Source organism: Physeter macrocephalus, chromosome 11 (genome assembly GCF_002837175.3).
Source record: "Physeter macrocephalus isolate SW-GA chromosome 11, ASM283717v5, whole genome shotgun sequence".
NCBI lineage: Eukaryota > Metazoa > Chordata > Mammalia > Artiodactyla > Physeteridae > Physeter > Physeter macrocephalus.
In genome coordinates, this window is record NC_041224.1 from 73908959 (window position 1) to 73924853 (window position 15895).

At 41.6% G+C, this 15895-nt stretch overlaps 1 protein-coding gene across 1 annotated transcript in view; it reads left to right on the top strand.

Annotated features, from left to right (window-relative positions):
* The window catches only part of GABRA5 (gamma-aminobutyric acid type A receptor subunit alpha5), a 94908-nt gene that overhangs the window by 52171 nt on the left and 26842 nt on the right, over positions 1 to 15895 (top strand). The window contains exon 5 of the mRNA XM_024114980.3: positions 4212 to 4294. Coding sequence (XP_023970748.1) covers positions 4212 to 4294 — 83 coding nt within the window. The remainder of the gene's footprint in view (positions 1 to 4211; positions 4295 to 15895) is intronic.

Genomic DNA, 15895 nt, shown 5'->3' on the forward strand with positions numbered 1-15895 from the left:
CTCTTCCAGCTTCTAGAGGCCGCCTGCATCCCTGGGTTCATGACCACAATCCCATGACCTCTGCTTTTGTCATATATCGCCTCTGACTCTGACACTCCTGCCTTCCTCTCATAAGGACTGCTCTGATTCTTCTGGGCCCATCTGGATAATCCAAGATAAACTCCCCTCTCCCAAGGGCCTTAACTTAATCACATCTGCACAGCCCTTTTGCTATTTAAGGTAACATATTCACAAGTCATGAGGTTTGGGGGATTAGGACATGGACATCTTTGCAGGACCATTATTCTGCCTACCACCACACCTTCTATTGCACTGAAGTATTCTCATGTAAATGAAGAAGGCTCAGATCTGGAGAGCATATTTGGTAGAAATCTCTTTTCACACCTATTAACTATTCTTTTTTTTTTTTTCAGAGAATAAAGCAGCTGTTATTATTTCTCTTTTTCAAATGGAAAGGCTGGACCAGAGAAGTTAGGCAGTTTTACAAAGGTTGCACAATTCATTAATGGCAAAGCTACTCTAGAATTTGGCTGTTTTAACATCTGAAGCACATGCCATTGCGGGCTGCCCCTGGGCAAGCAGAGAGCTCTCTAGGGAGTTTACATCCAAGTTGAAGCAAACAGCTTAGCTCACAAAATGCCCTTTTTCTTACCCTAAAATTAAGATGTTCAAAAATGGGATATTATGTTCCAATAAGTCAATGCCTGAATGTCTTTAGAAACAGAAATTTGACCTTTGGGAAAAAAAGCTGGATCCTTGGATCTACCAGTAATTCAGTAAGTTTTTCCACAGGCACATTCCTTAACCTTTTGAGAAAAGTAAGGGTTTCTAGGTGACCTGGCTGGCTCCTTTGAGCTCTGACAGTCCATATTCCATGGAGTGCTCTGATCTCAATTCTGTGTGAAGGAGGTTGGTTGTACATCAAGGGACACTGCATTTTAAGAACCCCATGAATGGAAGGGTCCCTCTTATCTAGAGATATTATTTGAGTACTATAAAAGCATAGGCCTTTTTTGAAATGCTTAAAGGATCAAAATTTTAAGTGTTGTTCTCTTACTAAGGTTGAAACATTTGCTACTGGGGAATTTATCTGAATAATACATTCACTCCTTAGAGGAGAGACACTATCATAGATGAAGTATATTTTTCTGATGTTTGGAATTCAAATTCTAAGTCTATTAAAATGGGGGAACAATCTGTGAGGCTCTAATGTTAGCATTTATCAAGATGGTAATTGTAGAATTATCTTTTTTATGTTTTCACTGGAATTTATTTTTTCTTCAAAAGGGTTTTCTTTTTACATCCAGCTAAATTCTGTCCACCTGTCTCTACCCACCCTCTCTCCTCCTGCTATATGCTAAAAGCAGACTCCTTGGTGTACATTCCTTGCCATCGTTAAATGTTGTCAGTGCAGTGGTTTTGGGCTAGATCTCAGGACCAAACAGCTAGAATAAAACAAGACACCAGATGCTGAGACCACAGTGACAGAAAGGATGGCTCCTCACCTCTCTTTTAAACACACGGTGTTGGCCAAGAAAGAGGAGTATGTGAGGAAAAGGAGGAAAAGCCAGGAGTGGGCAGAGTGCCAGAGGTGGGAGGTCAAGTCTCCCTGAGGAGTCTGCTCTGACATGTAAGGGCAAGCAACAGGAATGCAGGTGGCAGTACCTCCAGTGGCCCCGGGTATCAAAGCAGAGACTCAACACCAAGCAATGGGGAAAGGAGTTAACTGTGATTCACCACATTGTCAAGAATTCAGCCAACAGATCTGGCTTCAAGGCAGCCTCCAGACCCAGTGGGCCATAGAATGTTTTCTGGGGGGCAGAAGCCCAGTTATGTGAGCTCCAAGACATGGCAGTGTCTGGAGAGAAGATTCTGCCATGGAAGGACCATCTCCACGTCACCCTGCTGGTGGGAGTCCAGCCCATAGTTGTTGATATTATTGGGGGCACCTTGAAGACTGCAGCACTGGGTCTGCTGGTTGAAGTCTGCTGTGCATACAGCAGGGCTTGGACAATCAGGACCACCTGAAGCACCCTGCACCCCCTCACACTGTTCCCACTGGCTGAGCCCAGCATCTTCCTTACACCAAGGCCATCAACTGTTGGAGCAGAGGCCATAGACCAGCACTGAGATGTACTTTTCTAATTGGAAGCATTCTCTGTTCTCCCACATCACCATTTCTTCATGTGCTTATTTTCACATTTATTGCTTTGTACCTGGCACTATAGCTTTATATATACTTTTTATTTCCCTACTATAAATTTGCTTCTCAAAGAAATTCTAGATTTACTGAGTCATTGTGATTTAATTCTCTAGAACATATTTGACTCACTTAAGTTTTCTGCCCCACTATTGCTTTGTTTAACAAATAGCTTAAGTTTACTAACAAGATAAAGTAACACTATTTTCCTTTATGTTGCCCTTCTCACTGGCTGTGGTTTTTAAGTCCTGTTTTCTTAATTCTAATAAGTAAATATTCCTTTACCTTCCCCATTTTGTAGTCTCTAATAATAATCATTTTACATAGTTTATGCTTGAAGATATCCACACATATACAGATATATGTGTATGTATATTACACACACACACATCTGTATGCTAGAATTAAATATTTTACCTTTCAAAGTCATGATTATGCAGAGATTTTAAAGATGTGGAAAATACCCCTGCTCTAATGTTAGGTAAACAGAAGACTGAATTTTAGAAACCAAGAACAAAAAGAAAACATCTGTAGCTGTGAAGAAATCTGGACAAAGTGTACCAGGTGAAATTATAAGTGAAATGATATGTATTTGTAATTTTCTTCTTTATAACTTTTCTGTATTTTCTATATTCTTCTACAAACATAGGTGGCATATAATTTTAGATATCATCTCCCCACCTGAATATGAGACTTTTGAGGTATATTCTCATCCATGTGCACTCACACCCTCTGGAACTCACTCCATTTTGGGGCGAGTGGTACCCCCAGGCAGAGGCAGCAGATTTCCTCTCCGTGATGGGCACACACCTTCCTTCCACTGACACGTTTTAGCTCCATTCAGAGAATACATGAATTGACTACTCCATCTGCAATCGTCAAGTGTGAATTACATGCCCAATTTAATAGCAAAAAAGTTAAGCTATCTTAAAAAAAGGAAGCAGTAAAGGCAAAAATGATTGAGTTTACATTTTTATTCTCACGTCAGGCACATGGGCAAGATCCAGACTTAATATAACAAAATAGAGTTGTATCGTCTGTTTAAAGTTGAAAATTGTGCAATTTGATTTCATTTTATGCAATTACATTTCATTTTAAATAATAGAATTAAACACGAAGAACAGAAGACTAACTCATTAAAGAAACTTAGATGTACTACTTAATTAGTAAATCTGTAGAGAAATAAAAGCACCACAGCATGACGACTCCGCAAGTACAAACAGAGCTTTGGGTCACACAGCCTGTGGGGCACGTGCCATTAGGGGTTCTGCATTCTTGTCTGGATCCCTTAATATCCATGCCTCACTTTCTTACCTTGAAACTGGGATGATAATAGCAATACATTGTGCTATTCTAATTAGATATGTTAATGCAGGTGAAGCACTTAACACAGTCCCTAGCCCAGACCAGCAACTCTTATGATCAGCACTGTTTTAGTCATTCGTGACAGTGGTAGTGGATAGTGGTATTATTATTTGCAAGACCAGACTTAGATTAAAAACAAAAAAAAAGTTGCTGTCATAACACAATTTCGCTTACTCTATAGTTTCATGACATCAGCCCAGTACACAATAATTATAGCCAGCTTCTGGTCAAAACTTGGACTGTGTATTTATTCCACATTTATATTTTTGAGCTTATAAATTATTTTAGAACACATATTTTTAGCCTTGTCAAGGGAAGTTTTTTAGATTACTGTGGGTAAGTGATGGGAGAATAAAAGAATAAATTATCTTTAAAGGCATCTCAAATTGCTTTACAAGCGGTAATGTATGTACAGACACTCACCAAGCCACAGAACTCCTGAGTAGATTTGATTTAAACCTTATTTCTAAATGATATTCATCTACAATGCAATCCTATGTAATTTGGTGGGACAGTTTAGACAATTTCATAAAAGATAGTAATTAAAATAATGAGTGGAGTGCTTCATATGACTTTCAAAACGTGGTGTCCAGTAAATAGCCAGAGTCGGTGAGTCATTTAAAGGTCCCCATCTCTTGTTTTTCAGCTTGACCATCTCGGCAGAGTGCCCAATGCAACTTGAAGACTTCCCGATGGATGCCCATGCCTGCCCTCTGAAATTTGGCAGCTGTAAGTTATTTTCACAAGTAAGAATCATGGATATATTTTGGGGGTTTTGTCCCCCAAAGACAGAGAAGCATTTAGGTTCTATATGTGAGTAAGCATGAGATGAGCTGCAGTCTGCTTGGGAAGGCTGGAGAGTATGGTGGGACACACACCAGGCTGGTTTCCTTGCTTGTAACTGAGAATGCAAGTGGAGGCACTTGCCCGTTAGGGTATGCTCCTCGGGAAGCAGTTCCCTACCCCTATACCTGCACCAGGCAATTCTTTCTTGTCTTCACTTCTCAGATTGCAGGTGACCTCCTCCAACAGCCTTTAATGACCCAATTTTGGTTACCCACCTGATAACTCCTTATTGCATGGTAGTTATTGCTATGTTGAGTCACTTCTCAGATGTTCCATATGAACATTTGATTATTTACATGTGGGTTATTTAATTTTTAAACAGTTTGGGGATTTTCCTGTTATCTTTCTGTTACTGATTTCTAGTTTAATTCCATTATAGTCAGAGGACACCCTCCGTATGGTTTCAACTTTTCTTACATTTATGGGGGTATGTTTCATGACTCAGAATAGGATTCATTTTGATATTTGTTCTGTGAACACTTGAAAGTCATGTGTACTTTGCAGTTGCTTGGTGGAGTGCTCTACAAGTATTGATTAGATCCTGTTGATTATGGTGTTGTGAGTTCTATATTGTTTGCTGATTTTCTGTCTACATCAATTGCTGAGAAAGAGGTGCTGAAGTCTCTGACTGTAATTGTGCAGTTGACTATTTATACTTTCAATTCAGTGGGTTTTTTGTTTCATGTGTTTCTCAGCTGTTATTTGGTGTATACACATTCAGGATTATAATTTCTTGTGGATGAATTAACCCTTTATGATTTCATAATGTTCGTCTCTGTCTCTGGTAATTTTCTTTGCTTTGAATTCTACTTTATCTGAAATCCATATGGCCACTCTTTCTTTCTTTTGATTAATATTTGAATGATGTATATATTTCCATATGTTTAAGCATCATTACGTTAAAATGAGCTTCTTGCAGATGGTGTATAGTTGGGTCATATTTTTTAATTCACTTTGCCGGTCTTTATTTTCAATTGGTGTATTTTCATAATTTACATTTTATGGAACTATTGATATGTTAGGACTTAAGTCTGCCATTTTATTTGATTTTTTGGTCTTCCATTCTCTATGTTTTCCATTTCACTATTTTCTTTTTCCTGACTCCCTGTGGGTTAGCTGAACATTTATTATGATTCCATTTTTATTTATTTATAGTGTTTTTGTGTATATCTTCTTGTACATCTTTTATTTTAATTTTATTTATTTATTTTTGTCTGCCTTGGGTATTTGTTGCTGCGCACGGGCTTTTCTCTAGTTGCAGTGAGTGGGGGCTACTCTTTGTTGCGGTGCATGGGCTTCTCATTGCAGTGGCTTCTCTTGTTGTGGACCACGGGCTCTAGGTGCACAGGCTTCAGTAGTTGTGGCACACAGGCTCAGTAGTTGTGGCTTGCGGGCTCTAGCGCGCAGGCTCAGTAGTTGTGGTTCACGGGCTTAGTTGCCCCGCAGCATGTGGGATCTTAGTTCCCTGACCAGGGATGGAACCCATGTCCCCTGCATTGTAACAGATTCTTTACCACTGGACCACCAGGGAAGTCCGTAGCCATTCTTTTAGGATAGACTGCTGGCAATAAATTCTCTTAGCTTTTCTTCATCTGAAAATACCTTGATTTCTCCCTTCATACCTGAAGAATATTTTTAATGAATATAAGATCCTGTTCTGACAGTTCTGTGGCATTTGAAAAATGTGCTACTTTGCTGTTGCCGCCATGGTTTCTGATGAGGAATCTGCTGTAATTCAAACCATAGTTTCTTTATAGGTGAGATATCTTTTCTCTCGTTGCTTTCAAGATTTTTCTTTTACTTTAGTTTCAGAAGTTTGACTATGATGTGTATTAGTGTGGATTTCTTTGGGTTTACTGATTTGGGATTTACTCCACTTCTTGAATCTATAGATTTTGGTCAAATTTAGGACGTTTGACCAGTTATTACTTTGAATACTTTTTCTGCCCCATCCTCTTTCTCTTCTTCTTTCCTGACTCAAATGACATGAATATTAGATCTTTTGTTGTATTCCCACAAGTACTGAGGCTCTTTTCACTTTTTTTCAGTTACATCTGTGTATGGTCACAGGCCCCTCCAGATGGCTGTTCCCTTGTTCTCTGTATATCGCTTGCCTGACCAGTGCCTGCTTCACCTACACCCTACTCATATGACTGACCTACATACTTGCCCCAGGCCCCAGCTAATGACTGTTCTAGCTTTAGATAAGAACTCTCCACTCTACTTATCAAAGGGGTGGTGAGGGACAGACCCCTCTGCTGGTTTCCCTGGTAACCAATGAGGTAACCTGATATAATTTCCCCCTATAACTGGCAATCTCTCCTTCTGCCCCAGGAGCAAAGACGACCTCATGTCCTGCCCGCCATCCGCCAAACATGGTGGGGTGTCACTCCAGGACCTTGCTTCAGAGGTGTAAGCTCCCCCATCCATTAAACCGTTGATGTTTCTGTCACTGGCTCTTTCTTCAGTCTTAAGGATGGGCAAGTAGAGCCCTTGTAGACCTGCAGGGTGCAAGCCCAACAATCTGTTTTTCAGATAACTTAATTTTGATTGTTCTATCTTTAATTTTACTGATTCTTTCTTTTGTCCCCTCCATCTTTCTGATGAACTCATTTACTGAGCTTCTTATTATGGTTATTATTTTCTTTAATTTTATGTGTCAACTTGACTGGGCCACAGGATGCCCAGATATTTGGTCAAACCTTATTGTAGGCATTCATGTGAGGATATTTTTGGATAAGATTAGCATTTAAATCGATTGACTGAGTACAGCAGATTGCCCTCCCTAATGTGGATGGGCCTCAGTCAATCAGTTGAAGACCTGAATAGAACAGAAGGGCTGACATTCCCATGGGTAAGAGGAAATTCCTCCTGCCCGATTGCCTTGAACAGGAATGTTGGTCTTTTCCTTCCATACAAACTGAAACAGCTCTTCTTGGGTCTCCAGCCTAACAATTCTCAGACTGGAACTACACCATCAGTTCTCCTGGGTCTTCAGCTTGCTGATTGCAGATCTTGGGACTTCTCAGCTCCCATTATTGCATGAGGCAATGCCTTATAATAAACCATGTATGTATGTGTGTGTGTGTGTGTGTGTGTGTGTATGTATGTATATATATATATATGTAAATATATGTATATGTATATATGTATATATATATGTCTATATATATATAGAGAGAGAGAGACACACACACACATATATGTATATATATCCTATTGTTTCTGTTTCTCTGGAGAACCCTGACTAATACAGATTTTGGTTATGAGACATGGGTGCTACTGTAGCAAATACCTGGAAATGTGGATGTGGCTTTAGAACTGGGTAATGGATAGAGGCTGGAGAGTTTTGTGGTACATGTTAGAAAAAGCCAAGATTTCTCTGAAGGGACTGTTGGGTGAAACATGGATGTTAAAGGACATACTGGTAAGGGCTCAGAAAGAAAAAAGAGAGCTAGAGAGAAACCTTTCTTCTTCTGAGAGAATACCCAAAGAATCATGAACAGAATACTGGTTGAAACTTGGATGTTAAAGGTCTTCTGGTGAGGTCTCAGACAGAAGTGTGGGACAGCTTATTGGAAAGTGGAGGAAAGATGCTGCTTGTTATGAACTGGCAAAGCACTTGACTACAATGTGTTCCAGTGTTTTGTGGAAGGTAGACCTTGTGAACAATGAAATTGGTTATTTAGTTGAGAAGATTTCTAAGGAAAGTGCTGGAGGAGTGGCTTGGTTCCTCTTGACAGCTTAATAGTAAAATGTGAAAGGCAAGAGATGAATTAAAGAAGGAATTGTTAGGACAAAACAAAAATTGAAAAAAAAAACCAAAACAGAACTTAAAGATTTGGAAAATTCTCATACTCATATTGCAAAAAATGAGGAAGTTTCTTCAGGAGAGAACACCAAATAAAAAGGTTACCCATGGTGTTATTGGCCATCTCAACAGAAGGCAGGAAGAAAGACCCCAAAGGCAATTCAGAAACCATCAGGGCTGCCAGTCACACACCAGGTGCAGACTGCATAGGCCCAGGGGGCCAGACGGCCTCCAATTGGGCTTCAAAGGGCAGGGCTGCCACTCAGCAGAGCCCTGGGTGCCACGCCTTGCAGGGCAATGGGCATGAGTCTGCTGCCTCAGAGCATTGAACCAAGGAGAATTATTCTCAAGCCTTAAGATCTAATGGAACTTGCCCTGATAGGTTTTGGACTTGCTTGGGACTTGTCACTCCTTATTTCCTTCCACTGTTCTCCCTTTTGGAATGGGAATGTCTAACCTATACCCATCCCACCATTGTATTTTGGAAGCAAATAACTTGTTTCACAAGTTCACAGCTGGAGAGGAATTTTGCCTCAGGATGAATTGAGTCTAGATGATATTTAGATGAGACTTTTGACCTTAGACGTTGGAGTTGATGCTTGGAATGAGTTAAGACTTTGGGAATACTGGGATGAAATGAATGTATTTTGCATGTGAGAAGGACATGAATTTTGTGGGGCCAGTGGTAGAACACTATGGACTGAATTATGTCCCCCCAAAATTCATATTTTGAAACCCTAATCTCTAATGTTACTGTATTTGAACATAGAGCCTTTGTAATTAAAGTTAATTGAAGTCATAAAGGTAGAACCCTCATCTGATAGGATTGATGCCTTTATAAGCAAAGCAAGAGAGAAATCTCTCTCTGTCTCCACATGCATGCAACGAAGAAAGGCCATGTGAGAACACAGCAAGAAGGCAGCCCTCTGTAAGCCAGGACAAGAGTCCTCACCAGAAATTTAATCTGCTAACATCTTGATCTTGGACTTTCCAGCCTCCAGAACTGTGAGAAAATAAATTTTGATTGTTTAAGCCAATCAGTCTATGGTATTTTGTTATGGTAGCCCAAGCAGACCAACACAAGTGCTAAAACTTCTCTTTGGTTTTTCTTTCTCTCTTTTGTTTCTTTGCTGAGACTTTCTATTTTTTCACTTGTTTCAAGCATGTTTGTAGTTGGTTGTTGCAACATTTTATGGTGGCTGCTTCAAAAATTCTTTTTTTAAAAAGGATTTTTAAAAAGTAATTTTTTAAAAGGTAATTCTGACATCTCTGTCATATTTTCTTTGGCATCTATTGATTTTTTTAAAAATTCAGTTTGATCTTCCTGGTTGTTGTTAGGACACATGCTTTTTTACTGGAACCTGGACATTTTGTGTATTATGTTATGACAATCTGGATTTTATTGAAACCTTCTGTTTTAGCTAGATTTTTAAAACCACTGCTCTGGCAAGGAAAGGTGCAGCACAGCCTCATTACTGCCAGGTGGGCTTCCCTTCAGCCTCCACTGACACAGGGGTGACTGGGCTCTTGCTCCTGCTGGGTGGATGCAAGACTCCGAGCTCTATACAGGTCTTCACTGACACCATGTGGGGTAGGGTGGCCTTGGGGTGGCAGGAGCCTGAGCCTCCACTAAGCTTCCTGTGACACAGTCCCAGCAAGGAGCAGGAGGACATGCTCCTGCTGATTAGGGTGGGAGTCCAGTCTCCCCATTTGGCCTCTAACCCACTATGGTGAATTGGCATCAGTACTGCCCAGCAAGGATGAAAGCCCTGCTCCCTCGTGTTGGACCTTCTTTGATACCTGCTGAGTGTGAAAGCCTAGGCTCTCCACTCTCTTTGCTGGCCTGGGGTGGGGTAGGGCAACATCTTTTCTGCGGTATTTGACTGGAGTCAAGTGATATTTTCTGTCTTTATAGGCTGACCCTTTCCTGCTCCTTTCATGTGGTGTCCAGAGTTAATAGTTGTTACCTACTAACAGCAACTCTGCCATTACTGGCAAGGAACTTCCTTCGATTCTGAGGGTTTCCTTTTATATTGCTTCTATAATTCCAAAGGGATTTGGGGGATTGGGAGAAATAAGTATGTGTGATGAGCCAAAAATTAAGTTGCATGGGAATAATTCATGTTTTTCAAACTATGGTCTTCAAACGCCATGGAGAGATAAAACATACATTTATTTGGGGGAAGTAGCATAATGGAAAGGGACTCTCACTAGGATTTATTTAAACCACTTACTGCCATCGGATAGTTGTGCACATCAGTAGTTGCGACAAAGCCTTCAAAAGATCCCTAAGGCACCTCATTTGGGAATCACTGATTCATGTCTCTAAGAGGAAAATGAGTTGTATAACTTAAAATTATGCTACTCTTTGTACCTGAAAATTATGCTCTTCATTTGATCAAAGGTAAAAACACTAAAAGTCAAAGATTGTTATTTTTTCATCATTAGTTAAATAAATTCAAGTCAATGTGATATTCAGATTTAATGGCAATGGTGTGCAGGGCAGGAGCACAAAAGCAATTTTTAGTGAAAAAAGTATGTGAGCTTTTAACCCTTCTTCATATCATCTCATATTCAACAGCTCACCAGCTGCAGTTATATCATTTATCATAGTCAAAGCTAAAATATGCATCTGATAGGATCTTTTCTTTTCAACATTCAACCAAACAAAACAAGATCTATCTATCTATATATATATATGTATATATATATATATATATAAATTTATTCTTTTCTTGAACTCCATAGAGAGACAAAACCAATATAACCATTTCTTCAACTCAATAGAGATATTGAACTCTCATGCCAAATTTCTTTTTATCTGCCTGATATTTGAAGACTGGTTTGAAATAGATGAGATCACTTATTTATATTTGCTCTTATTATCATTACTATGATATACAAGGCAGTTTAAAAGATTTTCCTCATATATCATGTTTGCATACAATTGATCAAGAGCTAGAAAACTGCATAAACTTCACCTTTCCTCAGCTTGTATGGTTTCAGCTCAGGACTTAATAGGTTTAAGAGAAGAAATGCTATTCAATGAAGTGTTTTTCTTACTTGTCTTTCATCTTTTGGATTTACTAAAAATAGCTGCTTGGCCAAGTAGTTCACTTCTACCATCAGCATCAGAGCCTGCAGAGGCTAAATGTGATAGTATAATGAGTTTCAGATTACCCAATCCAACAGTTCTCTGCTATTAGGAGACAAAGCAATGCAAACAGTCGTCATTATTCTAACGAGCCACATGCTCTGGCTTCTCTAATGCAGAGCTGGATTAACAGACATTTCTGTTATTGCTATCTCCTCTCTCAAGAATTCAAACAGTTGTTGAAATTAGCCCTGGCTTATCGAGGGATACTTCCCAGTACATAAGGAAATTCCTTAAATATAATGGCATGGCTTACATTTAGAAGCAAATGCTTAAACAAATCAAGACCATTTAGAAAATTAAAAAACACAATTTTTTGTTCATTTTATTTGTGAAATGGTGCCTTAAGTATTAGATTAAGTCATGAGAAAACATCTGGATTCATGAAAATATATTCTATATTATACATGGACACTGTTTCGGTGGATCTCCAGTAGAGAGAATTTCAGACCGTCAGGGGTAAATGTCATGGGGGTGAGCTGTCAGCGCATTCAGACATGTGGGATTACAATTCCGCTCCTGCCTTGGTCATGCCCAATACGGAGTGACTCAGCTCACCTGTCAGTGGTCTAGAGCGCAGGTTTCGGAGTGCCTGATGTGAGGTCTTAGAAATACATTGAAGTTTTGTCTGTGTTGTGCGTTAGTTAACCTTGATTACTATCTAACAGCTATGTCGGGTGTGCTCTGCACTCAGCACTCTGCTCGGTGCAGTGAGAAAAAGAAGCATGACTCGTGCTCAAGGAGCTAATGATGGACACGTTAGATAATCAGGTTAAAACCCTTGTGAAACTGAAGGCCATTTGGGGAACCTCCTCATGGGGGTCATATTTTGAACTGAGCCTGGAAGGATTTGGATAGAAGAAGGCTTAATGGAAATAAGGACCAAGCACAAATGACAGGTGATCAGTTAGTGGAGGACACCCTTTGGGGAAGTGACAGGACAGTGTTACAACCCAGATAGGAAGGGGCTTAAATCCCAAAGTGAAAAAGTACTAGGCAGAGCAGTGATGTTGTGGAGTAAGGGGAGGATGTGCTGAAATAACTATTTTGGAAGTGAAACCAAGCACTTGGAATGCCATGAAGCAGTAGAAGTGATGAGAGCCAAGAGCAGGGTGGTGGCCGGTGTGACAAGTGGATTTTGAGATGGACTCTGGGTGCGTGTATAAGAGTAAAAGATGGCATCATGATTTTAAGACCAGGTGACTTGGAAAATACTATTTTCTATGAGAAATTGGAAGTAATTGGAAGGAGCTGCTGATTTGAATGTATAAAAAGCTAATCAGTTTATGAGAGGGTAAGAAAGTACATGGAGGGATTTCCTCCTCATACTCCCGGGCTTTGACCTGCCTCTCACTCTTCTTCACAAAGGAAGCAGCTTTTCTGCTGGGAGAGTGACAGTCCTTTGTCCTTCTTTCCTGATTTGGTCCCATTTAAGTCTATAGACACAGAGAGCACGGTCTCTTGACTCTCCCTCAGACCAGCCAGGACAGTGACCCCAAGTAATTTTACAAGGACCTGACTGTGGGGTGGTGATGGGCCATGTGACTGGCAAATCTCAGGCTTCCAGTGTCACTTCCTGGGTAACAGGGCAGCAGTGTTATCTGTTCATCTCCATCTGCAGAGAGCTGCACTCACTTCCCAGTTGATTCTGGGCAAGGAAAGTGGCCTGGCAAAGCCCCACTGATCTAATTGTTACCTGCTTAATTGAAAGCAGGGATATTGGTTGTGCAATAGGCCATTAGAAATAATGTAACCACAGACATATTTTACAAATTTTCTAATTTAGATTATGGAATCAATGTGTCAGGTGTTGACTTGGTTTTCAGCTCAAGAGACTAAGACTCGGGACAGTTGAGGATGGGCAGGTCACTCAGGTGATGGGTGGTGAGGTCACCTGGGGCAGGTACTCTGCCCGTTCCCACCTCCAGTTTTAGAAGAGGGAGGAAGGCTGAGGACATAGGTGTCAGAGAACTCAAATCCTGTACATTTTGCAAATCACCAAAATTCCAATTACATCCTAACCTGCATTTCTTCTAATGCCAAAGGCAGTGAATGCACAGAGTAAAAGAGGTTTCCTCACTGGTTACTGGCAGTTCCTGGGTGTCCACGCAGCCTGTCAGATAAGACTAACCAGTGGTCCTCACACACTGGGTTTGCTTTTGACAGACAATTAGAAAGTGAATTCATGTAGAAAGATCTTCTCAGAAGACTGTATTTCACACCAAGCAAAACTTCTTTCCAACCTATGGCTATGTTTCTTATAGCTACTCTTTATTTATAACTGTGTGTCAGGCAGTGCTAAATACTTGACATTCATGAATACACTTTACCCTTAAGCACTCCTAGGTTGTTTCCCTCAATCTGCAGATGAGGAAGTAGAGCTTTGAGTGTAAAGAGGTTGTCGAAGATCATCCCGTAGTGAAGGTCAGACATGTTTCTCTCGTAGTTAGGCAAAAACTCATCGCTTCTGAAAGGCCTTGGAAATAAGGGGTTGATGTGCCATTGTGGCCTTTTATTCAGGATTTGCAGTGCCAGAAGTGGACAGACAGGAAGTGCCAACCCAGGGACAGAGCTGCTCTGAAAGCAGTGATGAATTCCCAAGTTAGTTGTGGATGAAAATGTTTCAAACCTTCTTGCCTGGCTCCGCTGATGTGTGGTTGGAGGAAGGCAAGCATTATGTTTCTGGAGCTCTAAATCATGACAGATGATGGCAGCACCGCAAACTTCATGGCCTCATTTACTGTCATCCCCAGACAAGAGATGGGCTGCCACACCCCTGACACACAGAGAAGAATTTAGTGTTGCTAAACGCCCAAGCAGAAAGGCACATGAGTGCCTCACTTATTCCCATCCTTATTTTTATGGCAAGAGCAGAACTCATGGTGTTGAACTGACGTGCTGGAGGCCGAGCTGCCTCTCGTTGCTGCTGTTAGCAATGCCATTAACATCATCAATATCAATAGGCCATTTAATATTTAAAGTTTGGAAAACAAGAGGATATGAATTATTAATATACATTGTAGGTGACGTTCATACATCACTCTGTGATTTCAAGTAACTTTTATCTAGTTATAATTATTATTTTATTGGGTCCTTACTGTAAGATAAGTATTATTATCCACCTCCACCCCACCCCCCACCAACAGTGGAGAAAGAGGCTTGGAGGACTGGTGCCCAGCAAGCCTGCAGGTAACAGAGCCAACCTCTCCCCAGCCGCTGATCCCTGCAGGACAGACACGCTTCCCTGGTCAGCACGCCTCTTAGCCCCAGAGCTCAAGGACAGCCACCCCCAGTCCCACTGAGGAGAGTGATGCCCAGCCTGGAGTCAGGACCGTGTCCCCAGCAGTCCAGTCTGCAGGCCCACCTCTGTGCCTCCACCACCCCACAGGTCCCACCTGCATCCCCACATTCTCAGTCGACGTCCCTCCAGGCCACCCAAGGGGGCACCTGCCCCACTCTCCCAAATGCCTCATTCTTCCCAAATGTCCTCCCTCTTCAGTGTGTTGCCAGCTCTTTGCCCTCTTTCCCCTCTTCCTTGAGGATGCTGGGCACTGAGTAGGTAGCTCCACGGAGGAGGGGGAGGGGGAGAGGGGAAGCATAGTTTTCTGTGCTCAGTACTCTCTTTAGATACATGTCTGTGCTCCCAGTCTTTCCTGACTCTAAGAACTGCCCTGGTCACTGAGACCTATTGCCCCAAGATTTGAGCTTCTTTTTCCTTTTGAGCTTTGGGATTCACATTTCCCAGCCCACTCACATCTTCCAGGGGTCATGGGGGCTCCCTTAACTCTTTTGGCCAAGGGACAGACTCACAGCCCACGTGTGGATTGGGACTGGAGTGGGGGTTTTTAGTGGGACATTGGCAGTCCTCCTCACTGCAAATGTAGCCGGGAAGGGGGAGGCCAGCTTCACAGTGCAGCAGCTCTGCCTGCTATGAGGCAGAGGAGCTGGGGGAGATGCAGGACAGTGGCACAGGACAACAGGAGCACAAGCTGCCTGAGCCAGTCTGGGGACTGCCAGGAGATGCTGCCTCATCACCGTGTACCGTCCACTCCGTACTCACAGCCCCAGCTAGAATCCAGTGTGGCCACTCTGCTCAAGTCCATGTCTCAGTGCCACGGCCCTTCAATATTCAGGGTCCTGTAGCATCTAAATAATAGGAAGATAGAAATCTCATGTCTTTTATGGGGAACTCAGGGCACCATCCAAGTCTCAGCATATGCCTGGTGGTGTCTGTGACCAGACACTTAGAAAGCAGCTAGCCAGGGTGGAGCACATCGTCAGGCCTCACCTCCCTCATCCCCCGCCATGTTCCCCCAGTAGAGAAGGGAAATTACGGCAGAATGCACTGTGTTGGGGAGCTCCAGTGCTGTCCATGTGAAATCAACACTTCTGTAATACCTGAAACTTGGAAATGGAAGGTCATGCTAATTTTAAAAAACCATGACAAGAACACTCAACCTCCACCTGCTATGTAAGTCAAGTGTAGCATCCATGTTATTCCATTGACTGCTGTAGCTGG